Source organism: Saimiri boliviensis, chromosome 9, assembly GCF_048565385.1.
Source record: "Saimiri boliviensis isolate mSaiBol1 chromosome 9, mSaiBol1.pri, whole genome shotgun sequence".
In the NCBI taxonomy this organism is placed as follows: Eukaryota; Metazoa; Chordata; class Mammalia; order Primates; family Cebidae; genus Saimiri; species Saimiri boliviensis.
The window spans coordinates 93,487,815-93,505,979 of NC_133457.1; the positions used below are offsets into that span (position 1 = coordinate 93,487,815).

The window sequence follows — 18,165 nt, forward strand, 5'->3', positions numbered from 1 at the left end:
CGCCCCGGCCCGCCCCACAGCCTCGGGAGGCCGCACCGGCGCTCCGGACGGGGTGGGCGGGAGAGCTCGCCGGAACCGTCCAGAGTTAGGGCTCTTTCTGCCCCTGGCTCCAGCAGCTCAGCAAGCTGAGCCGAGGCGGTGCGGAGCCGTCCCACCCGAGCGCACCGGGTCGGGTCCGAGCGCTTACCTCTGCGCAGCGGTGCTGGCGTCCAGGATGCCGGCGCCCTGCATCCAGGAGCGCACGGAGCCCAGGCCGGCGGGCAGCAGCGGCTCCTCTTTCAGGTTCAGCCCGCCGCGGGGCAGAGCGTCCTGCGCAGGGAACATGAGGGCGCGCAGTGAGTGGGCGCCCCCACTGCCCGGCGTCCGGTCCCGCCGAGGCTGCGGGCGTCCAGCTCTGCCCGACCCGACGGCACCAGGCGCCTCCAGGAGCGCAGCGTCGAGTTGGGGCAGCTCAGTGTGCTCTCGCCTCTTGGGCGCTCCCTCGGAGAAAGCGGGTCCGCGGGCGCCGGCGCTGTCCCCTCCCCTCCTGGGGCGCGGGGCGGGGAGATGGAGGGATTCCCCCGCGGCTAGGGCGCTGGCGGGCGGACTGCGAGCGCCGCGGGGAGGGCGGGGAGCGGAGCCCGCACCCGGTCCGCGCGGAGGCGCCCCAGAAGCGCGCTCTGGCGGCTGCCCGGGGCCGCGGTCGTCGGAGGGGGGGGCCCGAGCGCCCCGGGAGCTGCCTAGGGCAAGGCGGGGGCGCGGGGCTGCCCGCCCTTTCCCCCTCGCCGCCCCCACCTCCCGCCCGCCCGCGGCGCCAGCGCGGGGCGCTGATTACCATCCGGGAGGCGGAGGCTGCGGGCGCGGAGCTCGGCGGCGGCGGCGGCGACAGTGGCGGCAGCGGCGGCAGGAACAGCAGCAGCCGAGCGTCCCGGGGAAAGGCAGGGGCCGCGCCAGGCCAGCAGACGCCGCCGGCGCCGGCGCCCCGCGTGCCCCGGCGCCCCGGCCCTGCCGTAGCCCCGGGCGGCAGCACCTGGAGCAGCAGCAGCAGCAGCCCGGCCGACTCCCCCCGGGGCCCGGTTCCCGTGCCGCCCCGCCGCGGCCGCCGCCGCCCGCCGCTCCCCGGGGCCTGGCCGCGGGCCCGGGCCATCCCGCCGCCGCCGCCGCCGCTCCCGGGGGAGCGGTAGCCGAAGGGAGGGAGCGCGGGCGGGAGGAGGGATGTAGGGAGCGGGCGGGCCCAGGGGACTGGGGCCCGGGGGAGGCGGGGGCGGGGCGGCGCGGCCGGCCGAGGGGCGGCTGGGGACGTGACATCATCGGGGGAGGAGCGGCCGGGCCCGGGCCGCGGCGGCGGGGCGGACCCTGGCGAGTCGGTCGCCGGGGCGGGGGGCTGCGGCCTGGCCGAGGCCGCGGGAGGGAACAGAAGAGCGCGGCCGGGGCCACGGAGACCCGCACAGGGAGGACCTGGGGCCAAGCAGCGAAGGAGCCCGGCCGGAGCAGGAGGTGCGCGCCCCGCCGCGCTCGGGAACCTCCGCGGCCTCCCCGTCGCCTCCGGACGAAGCCCCGGCGTCTTCGCCGCCTCGTCTCCCTCCCCCTGCACCCGCCGTACTCTCCGCGCCCGACGCCTTGTGCCTGGACTTGCTGCTCTTTTTGACGCCTCCGAGCTTTCGCTCTTGACGTTTTTCTCCCGCGTGACTGTACTCCCGCATTTCCCCGGCGACCCTGACCTCGCTTTAACCCCAGCCAAGGACTGAAACGTCTCTCTCTCTCAGGCTGGGGCCCCAGACAAGCTGGGCGAGTTCCCTGCATCCATCATCCCTGTTTCCGATGCTGGGTTACCTAAGCCTAAAGCTTTTTCAGTTTCCATCTGTGCCTTTCAGGAACCTCCTGATTTCTGATTGCAGGTTGGACAGGGAGGCTCAGAGCTCAGCTCACCTCCTGTTTCTCCCCAGCCGCGTCCCCTCTCAGATTCCATTCCTTTCTTTATTAGTTCCTGACGCAGAAGTCACCTGGCCCTTGACCCGGGGCAGAGGCATTTCTGCCCCTCTCCCCACTTGTCCTGGCCAGGCTTTGAGCAAGCCCAGAATGAGTCCTGCACTTTCCTGCAGAACAGGAGGCCACCTGTCCTGCCAGCCACGTGCACGCTCAGACACCCCTCCAGTAACACCTTCTTGCCCCAACTGACTCACATCCTCTTTTGGGGGACCTCCAAGTGTGAGATAGTGTTCTGTCCCACACAGGCCCAGATGAGGCGTCCCGGGGGCTCTGCTGGTTCTCCTACCATCACACAGGCCCTCTCACCTCCTTCCCTAGCCTCTTTACCACCCCTTCTCTCTACACCTCTCCCCATCGCCCGCGGGGGGCTGCCGTTCCCACCAGGACTTCAGGTCTCTGCTTTTACCCCAGGTGGGATGATCAGAGATGGGTCTCTCCTTAAGGCAAATTCTTATGCCAGTGTCTTTCTCCATCTCCTGATCTCCCTCTCTAAATCTTGCTTCTCATAGTGTGGTCCCCGGACCAGCACCATTGACATCTCCTGGGAGCTGGTGAGAAATGCAGATTCTTAGGCCCTGCCTAGACTTGCTGAATCAGAACCTGCGATTTACCAAGATCTGTACACACATTACATGTAAGAAGCCCCCCAAAGCTGTTCCATACTTGCTCCACTCCTCCCCAGCATTCAGACCCACCTCTGGCTCTCTCATTTCCGGCAGACACCCTTCCTCTTACCCAGTGGAGAGGACTCAGGGAATCTTGGCAGGAACCTGCTGGCGCTGTCAGCAGTGCATGGTCCTCCTCGTTTCTGTCTTTTCACCCATTTTCTTCTCCCTGCCTTCCCCTGTGGAGACGGATGTGGAACCTTTTGGCTCAGTCCTGACTTCTGCCTTTCCTGAGGTTACCCCACCCATCTGCTATTTGTGTCTTGATATGTTCTCTTTTCTCTGCTCAGATCTCCCCATTCTTAAAAGAACTGTCCCCTCCTCCCCACGTCCTTCTTCAATTCCTGCCCCTTCTGTGTCTGACACTATTTACTGGAATGTTCTGCCAAGGACACCTGACTAGCCCCCCCGAAAGCCACTCCTGGAGCCCTTGTGGGCTGGCTCCCTTCTAGCCCTGCCTTCCTGCTTCTGCTCTCAGACTCCGTGGCCTCTCTTGGGCCTCGGGCCCTGGGACCTCCTGGCAGCAGCGTGCTAGTCCCCCACCCCCACCCCCAGCCCCCCAGACCTCCCACACACCCTCACACACACCTAGGAAACTATCCTGATGAGCAGAGCACCCTGTCTTTCTCCTCTGTCCTCCGAGCACCCTAGGCTGCTGTGCCTCACGCTCTCTTCCTGTTCTCCTGTCATAGAACTCATGTTCCTCCACAGTCTCCGAGAACATCTTTGAGGAAACGGTCTTCCCCTATGGGATTCTCGATTCTGTCAGTCGAACAGCAGTGGGTGAGGACAAGGCTGGGGTTGGGCCTCAGAGAGGAGAGGAGCACCTGCCTCCAGGGAGGCTCCCTATCCCAAGAGGCTCTACCCCTAGGCCGGAGAGGGACTTCTGGTCTCCACAGGCTCACTCTCAACCAGCCAGCTCTTCTTCCTGACTCCCCTGTGTTTGTGCTAGGCACCTCCTGCTGCTGCCCGCCAGGCTTGGAGTTTGGGAGTCATCTCCAATACTTTTCCCTCCCTGTCCTGCAGCTACCTGTTTGTCATGTCTTAAGTAGTCTCCCTTCCCTGTCCTCCCTGCCCCAGTGCCCACAGAGAATATCTTTAACAACAGAACACACTTTTCCTCCACTGGACTCCACCCTGGCTTGGCACAGATATGGAATTCCCAGTTTTGCCCACAGCCTCCTCCCTTAGCTCCCGTCCCTGGCTGCTCACCCCCAAACATCCCCATCCTCCTGCCAGTTTTAAAAAGTGTTGCTTGGGCTGGGTGCTGTGGCTCATGCCTGTAATCCCAGCACTTTGGGAGGCCAAGGTGGGTGGATCACGAGGTGAAGAGATCGAGACCAGCCTGGCCAACATGGTGAAACCCCGATTCTACTAAAAATACAAAAATTAGTCAGGTGTGGTGGCGTGTGCCTGTAATCCCAGCTACTCGGGAGGCTGAGGCAGGAGAATCGCTTGAACCTGGGAGGCGGAGGTGGCAGTGAGCTGAGATGGTGCCACTGCACTCCAGCCTGGGCGACAGAGCAAGACTCTATCTAAAAAAAAAAAAAAAAAAAAAAAAAAAAGTTGCTTGGATTCAGCCATCACCTGCTTAGAAACTTAAAGTTTTTTGTGGCCCCCCCAAATAGACATTAAGCATTTAGTTTAGGAACATTTTAGGCCCTTTGATGCCTGATCCAATTTCTCTTGCCGACCAGCCTTCCCTCCACTCGCTTGCCATGTGAGTTCCTTGCTTATCCACAGTGGCAGATCGCACGTTTCCCAAACCCAGCTCCCTCTCTGCCAGCTCCAGCCTTCATGCTGACTGGCCCTTCCCATGGGAATGCCCTCGATTTACAGCATTCCTTTTTATATTATTAAAGTGCTTTGGTTGGATTGCTTTTCATTCTGGAAGGTTGTCCCCAAGGTAGATTTGGGGGATAGGCGCTCAGAATTAACCTGTGGCAGAAGGGAAAATCAGCCAGCCCAGGGAAGTGGCGGAGTTAAGGCTGAGTCATAAGCTGGGGCAGACTCCCAGCTTGCGTGGGTTTCTGTTCCATCCTAACTACATGGAACAGAAAACCAGCCAGGATGGTGTTTGAGGCTTCTCAGAGCCTGCAGCCCCAGAGAAGAGCTTCTGTGTTAGAGATGCTGAACCAAGGAGTGATGAAGGGAGGAAGGTCAATGAGCAATTCTGGATCAGCACTTGAGGTCAGAGGTGAGTATCTCTGCTATAGAACCAGGTGAAAGTCTGTTTCTTGGAACTCTCTATGTGCATTTATTTTGCATTAGTTATCTTATTTTTACTATCTTTTATTTATGTGTTTAGAGTCAGGGTCTCACTGTGTCACCCAGGCTGGAGTATAGTCATGTGATCATAGCTCACTGCAGCCTCAAACTCCTGGGATCAAGTCCTCCCTCCTTAGCTTCTCAAGTAGCTGGGATTGCAGTTGTGCACCACCATGCACGTTGAGGCAGAAGTATTGTTATATTGCCCAGGCTGGTCTCAAACTCCTGACCTCAAGTGATTCTCATGCCTTGGCTTCCCAAAGTTCTGAGCTTATATGTGTGAGCCACTGTGCTGGCCATGCATTATTTATCTTAGTTCCTTTGTATATTTTCCTGTTCCAACTGCTGCATCTTATCCATGAGAAAGGAATTTGGTGGGATGGGGTGCACCACAGAAAGCTGGAGGGGTGGTGGTGACAGAGGGAGCTTGGTGCATGCCTGCAGAGAATGCCACTCTCTTCTGGCAGGGGCTCAGCACAAACCCTCAGGACAGAGCCTCTGGTCTCATTCTGTCCTTTCAGGGCCTTTTGTGCTCATGTCCAAGAGAAGGGTTTTTGTGAGTGGCTGGTGCTAGAGAATGAGCAGATAATAAAACCCAGGTGGCGCCCTTATGAGCTCGCAGTCAGGTGGCAGGAGACACATGAATGCTCAATGTCTCTCTGGAGTGACCTGGGCTGTTACAGAAGTGAGCAAGTCCTGGGACAAGCACAGAAGAAGGGCCTGGGCCTGAAGGTGAGGAAGGGTCCGGGAGCAGCCTGTGGAAGGACTAGCAGAGCAGAATGAGTGGGTTTGCTGCACCTGCTTCAGGGTGGAAGGTTTTAACACCCGGCACCTGGAGGGTCATGCTGGGGCCTAACATGCCGTGCATGTTAGTTTGGAATTTTTTTCTGTAGGCCTAGTCATAAAACAATGCTTTTTAAAAAATCAGCAGGACTGTCCCCCGCCTCACCGCCCCCAGTCAACCCTGAGCGGGTGCAAACCATAGAAAACAGATCCGAAGTGGTGTATTAGGCAGAGGCGCGCTTGGCCACGCTGTGTGTTGGGCCATAGCGCCCCCTGGAGGCCCCAGAGTGTGAGGCCGGCACCTGGATCCACTTCCTGTGAAGTCCCCGATGGTAATTAAAGGAGAAATACAGAAGCAAAGGCGCACATTAATTATGGCAATCCTCATCGTTCCATGAAGAGATCCAGAATGACAAGAGCCATCCCAGAAGGTGGCCAAATCCTCTCTGGTACCTCCGCTTAGTGAACGCTTGCCCCTCAAGAGGTAAGCCCCTCCTGGATCCTTGCACCAAAAACTCATTTTTCTCATTCTTGAAGTTCATGTAAACGACATCATGCATTATGTAGTTCTTAAATATCTGGCTTTCACTCATCACTACCTGTGAGATTTATCCATGTTGTTGTGTATAAAAGTATAATTCATTTGTTTTGATTCCTAGGTAGTATTCCTAGCACAGACTTTTAATAATTTTAACTCGTGGAAACATTTTTATGCTTCTCATGCCTGTTTTTGTCTCTCACCTCTGAAACTGTGGAACCCACGGGCCACATACTCAGTCCCATAATGCTCTGTTTTTCCTTGGCCCAGACCTAACCTCCACCACTTCTTCACCTCACACATCTACCATGCCCTTCAGAATCCCATCTGTAAGGAAGTGGCTTACAGATGCAAGCATTTTGGGAGCAGAGGGGGGCAAATTGATTGAGCTCAGGAGTTTTGGACCAGCCTGGCCAATGTGGTGAAACTCTGTTGCTTCAACAAATTAGCCACGTGTGGTGGTGCATGCCTGTCGTCCCAGCTATTTGGAGGTTGAGGTCTCAACAACAACAACGACAAAAGAAAACAAAAGAAGAAGAATCCCATCTGTAAAATTAACCAACTTCCTCATATTTTCAACATTTCTTTTAAAGCTTTATCTCTCTACCAGCCTTAACTGAAACCTGCTGAATGGCACATGTTATGGAATGAATATTTGTCTCCCTTAAATTCATATGTTGAAACCCTAACCCCCTAAGTAACTATTTGGAGATAAAGGTTATAAGGAGGTGATAAAGGCTAAAATGATAAAAGTCATAAGGGTGGATCCCTATTGGATAGGGCCAGTCCCTTATGTGAAGAGGAAGGGACATTAAAGCTCTTTATCTCCACTATGCGAGGACACAATGAGAAAGTGACCATCTGTAAGCCAGAAACACAGCCCTCATCAGGACCCAAATCAGCTGGCACCTTGATCTTGGACTGCCCAGCCTCCAGAACTTCAATTTCTGTTGTTGAAGTCACCCAGTCTATGGCATTTTGTTCTGGTAACCTGAGCCAACTAAGACAACTTCTAAGAATGCCCTTTTGCCTAAGGCATGCTCTAGCAGTTACTGTTTATTCTCTTTCACTTTGCTACATAAAAATATCTGAGATTTTGTTTTGCCTTCCTTTCAAGATCTGTTAACTTGTTACTGTTTCATGAATGCTGTCAGAAGACAGGAGATTCCTGGATTAGAGACAAAGCAAAGCTATTAACACAGCACAGCAAGTAGCAAAAACTGTTTGCATCAGCTGTCCTTGTTCCCTAAGTTCCACAAGGAAAATGAGACGGAGTCCTACAGATTCTGTGCGTGCATGGGGTTTCTGTTCCACGTGAGGAACATTGAGCATGGGGAACCCACCTCTTTCTTTCTTTCTTTTTTTTTTTTTTTTTTGAGACAGAGTTTCACTCTTGTCCAGGCTGGAGTGCAATGGCGTGATCTGGGCTCACTGCAACCTCCGCCTCCTGGGTTCAAACGATTATCCTGCCTCAGCCTCCCAAGTAGGCTGGGATTACAGGCACGCACCACCATACCTGGCTAATTTTGTATTTTTAGCAGAGATGGGGTTTCTCCATGTTGATCAGGCTGGTCTTGAACTCTGCTCACCTCAGCCTCCCAAAATGCTGGGATTACAGGCGTGAGCCACTGTGCATGGCTCTAACCCACCTCTTTCATAGACAGCAGTAAGCAAGCCTGCTCTTTGTCCTGGAGAGAGAGATTACCTCAATGTGGCTTACTCCTTCCACGAGCCTGAGAAACAGCCCAGGGAAAGAGGGGTCAGGGCCTTGTAGTCTTGTCATACCCACTAGAAATGTTCACGGCCTCTGACAGCTTTCCTTTCCCAAAAATTGACCCTGTACATTCTTGACCAAAGTGAAATATTCCCATGAGTGTACCACTCCATCTGCCACCCCAGTCGACCTGATCAGCATAGGCTGGGACCAAATTCACTCAATTTGTCTCATACAGAATTAAATTACTACCAAATAGAACCTCAAGCAAGATGAGGCCAACCTACAGTATTGGCTTCAACAATGCCACCCGGGGTCTCAGTGAGTAAGTCTCAAGGGGATCAGTAGGCCTTAGTAGGCCAGGATACAGTCTAAGGCCAGGCAATTATCCATTACAACCTGCATAAGTGAGTTGTAGACTAATCTACTGGTCCTCCGTGTCATGGCCTGTAATTATATGAAGCTATAGATGGGCCACAGGCAACCCTCATCACTAATGGAGAGACAATTATATGGCCCACATACAAACATACACCCATAGGGTCATGTGTTACTTGAATGCAGAATTTGTTGTTGATTTTGATTTTGATTATCATTACACTGGTTTGGTTAAGTGACATGGATGGTGTCACCTAATGGTTACATCCCCAGACACCATACACGAACCAAGGCCACCTGGGTGACAGGAAAAGTACCTGTGTTTGTACCAGTCAGGCTGAAACAAGATTGTGCTGGATGGTGTGTTTGTGCATGTATGGGGGAAGGGGACATCCCATATTTGGGAGCTACCACCGATGGCTGGCAAAGGCCACAACTGAATAGTTCAGGACTGGCCACCTCCTTAGGAATTCCCCTGTTTTCATAGCATGCGGGCAGCGTGATAAACACAGAAGGGGTGAGGCCATCAGCTGTAGCTGCTGCTTAACTCAGATGAACCAGATGATGGTTTTTGCAAATTTCAGTGCTGGATCTAAGGGACAAAGAGTACGTTGATCACTTCCCACTGTCTGTACCTGCTGGCAACTAAGGTGTCTTCTCGCAGGCCTCCTGGCCACGAAGACAGCGTATTTCATTGCCGTAGCCACAACTTGGTCATTTCTCCAGTCTTTTCCTACTCACACCCAGACCTTTTGTCTGCAGGGGAGAGGTGTGGGTGAGACAAGGACATTTTTGCAAAATTTACAGACTTCCACTGTATCTCCCACCTTGGCCTATGTGAGCCCGTGTTCGGGGGCTTCGCAAGGAATGTACTCAACCAATGTATTCAACTTGGCAAGCAATTGTTTTCAATGAGTACATTGATCTGGGATCAGGTTAATCTGTCAAGAGAATTCAAGTGGCTAAATCAGAGTTAGAAATAAATTTGAATCCCATAAGTCCCATTTTGCTGGGCTGACACCAGAGGGTATAGCAAGCAGACTGGTGTGGGGTTGCTGTTGGGCTGGAGGCAGGGGAGGAAAGAAAAAAAAAGCACTATGCTTCCAACTTTTCAGAATAGATCTATATAACCCTCCACCCGTTTTTGTCCTGATCACTACCCAGGAAGTGGCTGAGAGGAGATCTTTGTCTGGGGACAGGCTGCATTCAGTGATCACGCTGCTTTGCTGAAGTATGTGGCCCAGAAGGAGTGGACAGAGGTCGCTGAAAGCTTTGAAGGAGGCCATTCCAGTGCTCAACAATACCAGGGAGCCTGGTGGGTCCAATGAATACTTTGACTACTTTGCCTGGCCTGAAAACATATAGTTTTTGACTTTGTGCTCAGTCCACGATGGGGAATGTGTTGCCACATCTTGTTTGATGATGGATCTAGGCAGTGATGGGGGTAGTATAGGCAGTGAAGGCTGGATCAGCAGCTTGACTACAATTTGTCTCATTAGAGAAGGGCCCTTACCATGGGCATCTCTGTGAGCAACTTGAGCTTCTGATTGGCAGCTGGAATTATTTCCACAATATGCAGCTGCAACAGGGAATGCCTTTAATCTTCCAGTCTTGTGGGCAAGATAGCTAGGTCATTGGCAACCACACAAAAGGCAGTAAAAATGTAGCAGGGCTCATCACAGGGAGTATTGGCCAGAACTATGAGCTTTATCCATTGAGCTCTATCCATTGAGTGGAGCAATCATGCTTGCTTTTTTGTTTTTTTTGAGATGGAGTCTTGCTCTGCTGCCTAGACTGGAGTGCGGTGGCACCGTCTCAGCTCACTGCAACCTCCGCCTCCTGAGTTCAAGCAATTCTCTTGCTTCAGCCTCTCACTTAGCTGGGATTATTGGCCCATGCCACCACGCCTGGCTAATTTTTCTAATTTTAGTAGAGACAGGATTTCATCACATTGGCCAGACTAATCTCGAACTCCTGATCTCATGAGCCACCTGCCTTGGCCTCACAAAGTGCTGGGATTACAGGCGTGAGCCACTGCATCTGGCCCATGCCTACTTTTGGTTCTGCATAGCTGGTGCTGAGGTTGAATGTGGACACCATAAGGTGTCAGCCTAGCCAAACCATCAGCATACCAAGCCAGGGGCTTAGGGAAGCCCCTGTGACTTGAGGGCCCAATTAAGCCACAGCTTTGCTTCAGGCAGTGAAGTAAGGAAAGAGGTTTCCCCTGAAGGGATTTTTGCTGCCATTTTTTCATGTAAAACCCAGATAATATTAGGGCCAGACCAGCTGGGTTTCTGAATACAGCATTTCCATTGGACTAATAAGGCCTTTTGTGTCCCTCCTTTAATAGCCACCAGATCCAAATTAACCTATCCCAAAATGGGGGTGTCAGTTTGGAGAGTCACAGGACCACTTTGGGTCAGTAACAAGTTAGTAGGTTCCTTTTAAAAAAGGGGATAGGGGCTGGGCATGGTGGCTCATTCCTGTAATCCCAGCACTTTGTGAGGCTGAGGCGGGCAGGTCACTTGAGGTCAGGAGTTCAAGACCAGCCTGGCCGACATGGTGAAATCTTGTCTCTACTATGTGTGTGTGTGTGTGTGTGTGTGTATATATATATATATATATATATATATATATATATATATATACAAAAAAAATTACAAAAATTTGTCAGGTGTGGTGGCACGGGCTGTAGTCCCAGTTACTTGGGAGGCTGAGGCAGGAGAATACCTTGAACCTGGGAGGTGGAGGTTGGAGTGAGCTGAGATCACGGCACTGCACTCCAGCCTGGCAGCCTGAGACCACCCTGGGCAACAAAACTAGATCTCGTCTCTACAAAAATATATTTTAAAAATTAGCTGGCATGGTATGTGTGGCAGGCACCAAGCTACTCAGGAGGTTGAGTGGGGAGGATCTCTTGAGTCCAGGAGTTCCAGGCTGCAATGAGCTGTGACTGTGCCATTGCATTCCAGCCTGGGCGACAGAGAGAGACAGTCTCAAACAAAAAAGAGAGGAGGGAGGGATGGGGCCAGGCACGGTGGGGTGGAAGTATCACCTGAGGCGAAGGAGTTGTAAGACTAGCCTGAGAGACGACGTCTCTAAAAAATTTTGTAAAATTAGCAGGGCATGGTAGCTCCCAGTTGTTGTTCCAGCTACTCAGGACAGTGAGGTGAGAGGATGGCTTGAGCCCAGGAATTGAAGACTGCAGTGAGGTCTGATGGCATTACTGCACTCGTCTTGGTGACAGAACAGCGACCTCTCTCTTAAACAATTTTTTAAAGGGATGTACTTGGTGACTGTGTCTGGCAGGTGGCGCTATTGTGCTTGAAAACACCTCTGAGTAATCTGGCAGCCTTTGAGACTAACTCTCGGATTTTCCTTTTCCCTCTTGAAAGTCTTTTTTTTTGAGACAGAGTCTTGGTCTGTTGCCCAGGCTGGAGTGCAGTGGCACGATCTCGGCTCACTGCAACCTCGGCCTTCTGGATTTAAGCGATTCTCCTGCCTCAGCCTCCTGAGTATTTGGGATTATAGGTGTGTGCCATCATGCCTGGCTAATTTTGTATTTTTAATAGAGACGGGGTTTCACTATGTTGGCCAGGCTAGTCTCATACACCTGACCTCAAGTGATCTACCCGCCTCAACCTCCCAAAGTGCTGGGATTACAGGTGTGAGCCACCGTGCCTGGCCTCCCTCTTGAAAGTCTGAACAGTTTCTCCTGGGCCATCTAAGAGGGTTCAGGAATCACCTTTCCACATGCAGCAGTCTCTGAAAGGGTGAATCTCATCTGACACCTACAGGCATTGGCAGTACAAACTTGTATGAGCATCAATACCAGTGATACATTTGCAATGAAAGCCACTGAATTGGCTCTGGCCCATGGGCCCCACATGGAGGTTTACTTAATTTGCCTTCTCCTCTGCAAACTTTGCTCGAAGCCTATCAGTTGAACTTGGGTGATACTTTTCCTTATGGGAAAGCAAACCAAGGAGTTTAGTGTGTGCACATTAGGAGCTAAAGCCATAGCTGCCAGAAGCTCAGGCTAGTTCACAGGGTGCATCTAGGAGGCTTTCATTTCTTCTTGGCCCTGGCTTCGGGGTTGCATTGCTGCTGCTTCCTCCTCTGTGTAGCTCCAGAGTCCATCCAGAGAGTTCCAAAGCCACGACGCCCCTTTCATTTTGTCCCCACTCCACACTGCAGTTCTGGTGTGATGCCTTCAGCCATCTCTGCACCCATCCAGGGGACTAAGTAAGATGGTGAATTGGGCGCTTGGGCCCAACAGACATATGCAAGTTTTGAGGCCCTTGCCTCCCTGAAGTTCCCCCAGCATACTCAGCTTTTTCATTAAAACAGCTGAGCTGGGTGTGGAGGCTCACGTCTGTAATTCCAGCACTTTGGGAGACCAAGGCAGGTGGATCGCTTGCACCCAGTAGTTCGAGACCAGCCTGAGCAATATGGCAGAACCCTGCCTCTACAAAATTTAAAAAAAAAAAAAAAATTAGTCAGGTGTGGTGGTGTGCCCCTGTGGTTCCAGCTATTATGAAGGCTGAAGTGGGAGGATCACCTGAGTTCAAGAGGTCAAGGCTGCAATGAGCCATGATCATGCCACTGCACTCCAGCCTGGGTGATAGAGCAAGACTCTATCTCAACAAATAAACAAATTAATTAAATAAAAGCAACCGAAGGCAAGATAGAGAGGGAATAGAGGGATTGGGGAACTCAAGAGAGACAGCAAGCCTGTGCTAGTGAGCAAGGTTTTGCATCTACTTTGGATTCCCGTGGCCACCTGTGGGGCTCAGCCAAATACCTTGTAAAGTTTTGGGGTCACCCTGAAGCTCTGTATCAAACATCGTGGCTGATACCATGTATTTCAGCTTTGGGGATTCTTTGACTCAGCAGCCACATCCATGTTGCTTTTTGTGGGGGCTGCGGGGCTTGCTGCCCCCTTGTCATACCATCCCTTCCTCCTCCTGCATGGAGATAAGCAGAACCGAAGCACCATTTGAGTGGCTTGTTTCAACCCTACCTCTCGCTGCTTAACCTCATTAACAGGTAGGACAGTGTGAGCTCCTTATCCTATCCACCCTCCTCCTGCCACCCACCCACCATTTGGATGAGAGGATTCACTGACATATGCCAAGGAGTCTTTTCATATCCCCTGGTCCATAAGGTCCTTGTCCTTCCCTCTTCCAGAAAGCCATGTGTTTATCAGCCTCTTGTCCTCATTGCCAGAACTGTCAGGGTCTGGCATTTGAATTTTCTGGGCCGATGATGAATAAGTCGCCTCTCACTGTTTCATGCATGCTGGCAAATATGAGACTCCTGGGTCAGAGACAAAGGATTTTATTACTCATGGCACAGCAAGCAGCCTAGGCAGCATGTTTATATTGGTTTCCTTGTCCACCTGTCCCCTTGTCCTCCCTGGTGGATGCTGTGGGTTTGTGTTGCAGCTAGCGGAACACTGAGCTTGGGGAATCCACCGCTTTCACAGCAGGAAATAAGCAAGCCTGCTCTTTAGGGAGAGAGTTCCTCATTTCTCAAGGTTGCTCACTGCAAACACAAGCAATAATATACTTTAAGAATAAATACAGGCTGTGTGCGGTGGCTCATGACTGTAATCCCAGCACTTTGGGAGGCTGAGGCGGGTAGATCACAAGGCCAGGAGTTCAAGACCAGCCCAGCCAAGATGCTGAAAACCCATTTCTACCAAAAATACAAAAATTAGCCGGGGGTAGTGGCGGGCACATGCAATCCCAGCTACTTGGGAGGCTGAGGCAGGGAATTGCTTGAATCCAGGAGGCAGAGGTTGCAGTAAGCCGAGACTGCACCACTGCATGCCAGCCTGCGTGACAGAGTGAGACTCTGTCTCAAAATAAATAAATACAGACGGGGTGCGGTGGCTCATGCCTATAATCCCAGCACTTGGGGAGGCTGAGGCAGGTGGATCACTTGAGGTCAGGCATACAAGACCAGCCTGGGCAACATCGTGAGACATCATCTCTACTAAAAGTACAAAAATTAGCTGTGTGTGGAGGCAGAGGCTGCAGTGAGCCAAGACTGCACTGCAGCCTGGGCGACACGGTGAGACTCTGGCAAAAAAAAAAAAAAAAAAAAAAAAGGACAAATACGTAATACAATGTCTAGTAGTAAGTGGTATAATTGAGAAAATAAATCTGGGTCAAGGTGATAGGTATTAGCAGTTTCACTTGGCTTGACCTAATATGTATGTGGGAATTTGGTATTTGACAAAGGTAGAATTACTTATCTGGAGGAAAAAATGATGCATGATACTGGGAATTAGCTAAGTTTTGAAAAAATCATAAAATTAGGTCTTTATCTTTTATCTTTTGCTAAACTAAATTTCAGATTAACTAATGACTGAAATCACATAAACACATACACTAGAAGAGCATTAGAAAAAATATTGGAGAATATGCTTGTCATCTTGAGGTAGATGAGGTCTTGTGAAAAAAAATTTAGAGCTTAGAAGGAAAAGACCAGCACACTTCCGTTTCACATAGGAGCTAAGCAGAGATGGTGTGCGTAACTTCTGGGAAGTGCCAGTAAAGGGCTGTGGGCCTCTGCTCTTCCATTTCTTGGTCCTTCTTCCTGCTGTTGGAATGCTGGAGCTAGAATAACCATCTTGGATCTTGAGCGACCTTGGGAATGAAGGCCATGGAAGGTGGGCCAGCGAGATCATACATTTGTGCCTTGAGGTCATGCAGGGCCTTCCAGACCTGAGCCATTGATCACTGAACTTTTTTTTTTTTTTAAGTTTTGTAGAGGTAGAGCATTCATTATGTTGCTCAGTCTGGTCTCGAACTCCTGGCTTCCTCTTGCCTCAGGCTCCCAAAGTGCTGAGATTACAAGTGTGAGCCACTACACTCAGCCTGCTGAACATTTATGTGAGCAATAAATAAACCCCTCTCTTGTTTGGGATTGGTATGTTGTATGTTGTCACTTGCAACTGAATATAATCCTCACTGATACACCTGACCAGCCCTAGATGAAGGACCATGATTGGTGGAACCCAGTGGTTCTCAACTCTGGTCAGTTTTTAGAGTCATCCACGAGGCTTTATTTTCTTTTTCTTTTTCTTTTCTTTTTTTTTAGACGGAGTCTTGCTTAGTCGCCCAAGCTGGAGTGCAGTGTCGCAATCTTGGCTCACTGCAACCTCAGCCTCCTAAGTTTGCAGGAGGCCCACCATAGGCCCAGCTACACTATGCCCAGCTATTTTTTTTTTTTTTTGTAGTTTTAGTAGAAATGGGGTTTCACCATGTTGGCAAGGATGGTCTCGATCTCTTGACCTCATGATCCGCCTGCCTCAGCTTCCCACAGTGCTGGGATTACAGGCATGAGCCACTGTGCCCGTGGAGCTTTTCAAAACAGTAGTGTCTAGGCCCCACCCCAGACCAATTCTATCAAAATCTCTGAAGGTGAAGCCCAGGTAGGTATTTTTTAAAGCTCCCAGGTGATTGTAATGTGCAGTTAGGATGATGTGAAGCATTCGTTTAAGCCAATCAAGGCAAATCTATTATTCCTCTTTCCTAGACTCCCTTGCAGTAGGAGTGGTCATGGATTTGGTTCTGGCCTGTGAGACCTAAGAACTCTTCTGGAAATGTTTTTACATTTCTGATAAGAAGAAATGGTTGTGGCTGGGACTGTTATTTTTCCTTTTCCATCTCTGAAAGCAGAAGTGATGTCCAGAGCAGCAGCAGTCATATTGTGACTATGAAGCACCAAGGATGAGGACATGAGACAACACACTAAGGCCGGCAGAGCAGAAAGGAAGACAGCCTGGATCCCTGGGGCATCATCTAGCAGCTACACCAATCTCAGTAACCCCTTACCTTCAGAGGTGAGAGGGGAAAAAAAGACAACCCTTATTTGTTTAATGAGTTTTCTGTTTATTGCAGCCGAACATATTCATAACTGAAACATACACATGGATACAGGTGCTTTGTGGACTCTTTGTGACATTCATCGTGTGTACAAAGAAAGATGTATGGCAAGCTCATCCAGCCCACAGCCCAGGACGGCTTTAAGCGCGGCCCAACACAAATCCGTAAGCTTTTGTAAAATACGTAAGGTTTTTTTTTGCCTTTTTTTTTTTAAGCTAATTAGCTACCGTCAGTGTTAGTGTATTTTATGTGTGGCCCAAGATAATTCTTCTTCCAGTGTGGCCCAGGGAACCCAAAATATTGGACACCCTGATATACAGAGATGTACACAGCAATGTTGCTGATAATAGCCCAAACTAGAAACCACACTATCATCAATTTAAGAAAGGCTCGATAAATTTAGTAAATTCATATTACAGAATAAAATAATGAGGCTGCACGTTCTCTAAGACATCTGAGAAAGTGTTGAGTGAAAAAAGTCAATTATATAACAGTAAGTATACAGAGTATGAAACCATTTATTCTGAAGCACACACTCATATACCAAAAACAATACTATATATTCCGTGTGTGTGTGTGTGTGTGTGTGTGTGTGTGTGTGTGTGTGTGCGTGTAAGAAAAGGATTTTAAAGGGGACAACAAACTAATTCTGAGATTCGGGCAAAAAGATTGGGGCTGTGGTTGGTGTGGTAAGAACTTTCAGACATATATGTTATATAAATAATATACATATATTTAAAAAAGAAAATTGTCTAAAAAGATTAAAGCAAAATGTTATATTAAAACTAACTAAAAAAAATGAAGTATTGCCTTTTAGGGGCTCTTTCTGGTAATGGATGTCACCGCTCTCATTCTCTGCCATCTCTTACCTCCTGGTCTCTCTTGCTTATCAAGAGAAGACTATGTATGGCACTTGTATCCCAGCCTTTCCCCTGCCTCAGCTGAGGCCGCTATCCTCGTTGACTACCATGGCGACATGGATGCCTCATCAATATTGTGGGTCTGAGTCCTCATCTGCAGGGTCTTTGAGCTCTCTTTGGCATCCACTCCCATTTCCCATCTGGGACTTCATCACACCAGCATCTGCTCCACCTCCAAAACCAGTGGTGGAAGCAGCATCCTCTCTTCCCATCTCACTTGCTCAATGACTCCCACAAATACTACTCTTTGAATATTTTGGGAGGCTTTGATTCTTTCCTTATCTACCTGTCTATTAGATCTCTTCAGTCTTCACTTACCTCCTGATCCCATTTAGCCAACACTCTCAACTCCCTTGTACCTCTCTCTGGCAAAATATCACTTTTGGATGAACTGAAGTGTTTGCTCTCACCGTGAAATCACACACAGTTGCACCACAATAAATTTCACGGTCACCAACCTCAACAGGGGCCTTAGTATTGCTCACAGAACTCTCCGTTTCTCTCAGACCTCGGGCTTGCACCAGTCCTACTTATTCACCACTTGTCACTGTCACTTATTTTCTCAAACATGCCTGCCTGCCTCCCTGTTCGTCAGCACACCATGTTCACTGTCACCTCCACAAGGTAGTAGCTGCCTTGGTCAGATCCTCTCAGCCAGCTGGTGCATGCAGGGCTGAAGCCGGGTTATTAAGCCTTGTCTCAAATCATGACATCCTTGAGTTGTCATTCATGCTCCAGAGCTCCCCAGGAGACGAGGCTGAGGTGGACTCCAGCGGAGGCCACATCTTGCTGAGCTCCTTCCCCTGCCTTCTTCTGCTTATTCACCTTCCGATGTGTTTCTCCTAAGAGCACTCCTTCAACAGGTCAACTGCATAAAATCTCTGTCTTGGGCTCTGCTTCTAGAGCAGTTGACCTGAGACAACGCCTTTGCTGTCTTTCCATTTTCCCTAGAGCGTAATCACTTCTCCTCTGTAATTCTGTTTATCCTTTCAACCACAGATCAAATTCTCTCTTCCAAGAAGCTTTTTCAGAC

The 18,165-nt window shown here is 50.6% G+C and overlaps 1 protein-coding gene and 1 long non-coding RNA gene across 5 annotated transcripts in view; one reads left to right on the top strand and one right to left on the bottom strand.

The window, feature by feature from the left end:
• EBF4 (EBF family member 4) overlaps positions 1-1,337 on the bottom strand; it is a 67,328-nt gene extending 65,991 nt beyond the window's left edge. The window contains exons 1-2 of one of the 3 annotated variants that reach the window (XR_012519321.1): positions 815-1,335; positions 188-309 (exon numbers count right to left, since the gene is read on the bottom strand). Coding sequence is in view for 2 of the 3 variants with exons in the window: in XM_039479747.2 (XP_039335681.2) it covers positions 188-309; positions 815-1,126 (434 nt within the window). In the remaining variant the exon portion in view is untranslated. Of the gene's footprint in view, positions 1-187; positions 310-814 lie in introns of all 3 variants that reach the window. The other 2 variants (XM_039479747.2, XM_039479748.2) reach the window with 2 other exon arrangements.
• Positions 1,338-3,423: 2,086 nt separating this feature from the next.
• Positions 3,424-16,371, top strand: LOC141585687 (uncharacterized). Of its 2 annotated transcripts, XR_012519323.1 has the most exons (4): positions 3,424-6,168; positions 9,479-9,629; positions 16,006-16,169; positions 16,267-16,371. It is a non-coding gene; the product is annotated as an uncharacterized LOC141585687 (long non-coding RNA). The 2 variants fall into 2 exon arrangements; XR_012519322.1 differs by lacking the exon at positions 16,006-16,169 and having other exon boundaries at positions 16,228-16,371.
• The last annotated feature ends 1,794 nt before the right edge of the window (positions 16,372-18,165 follow it).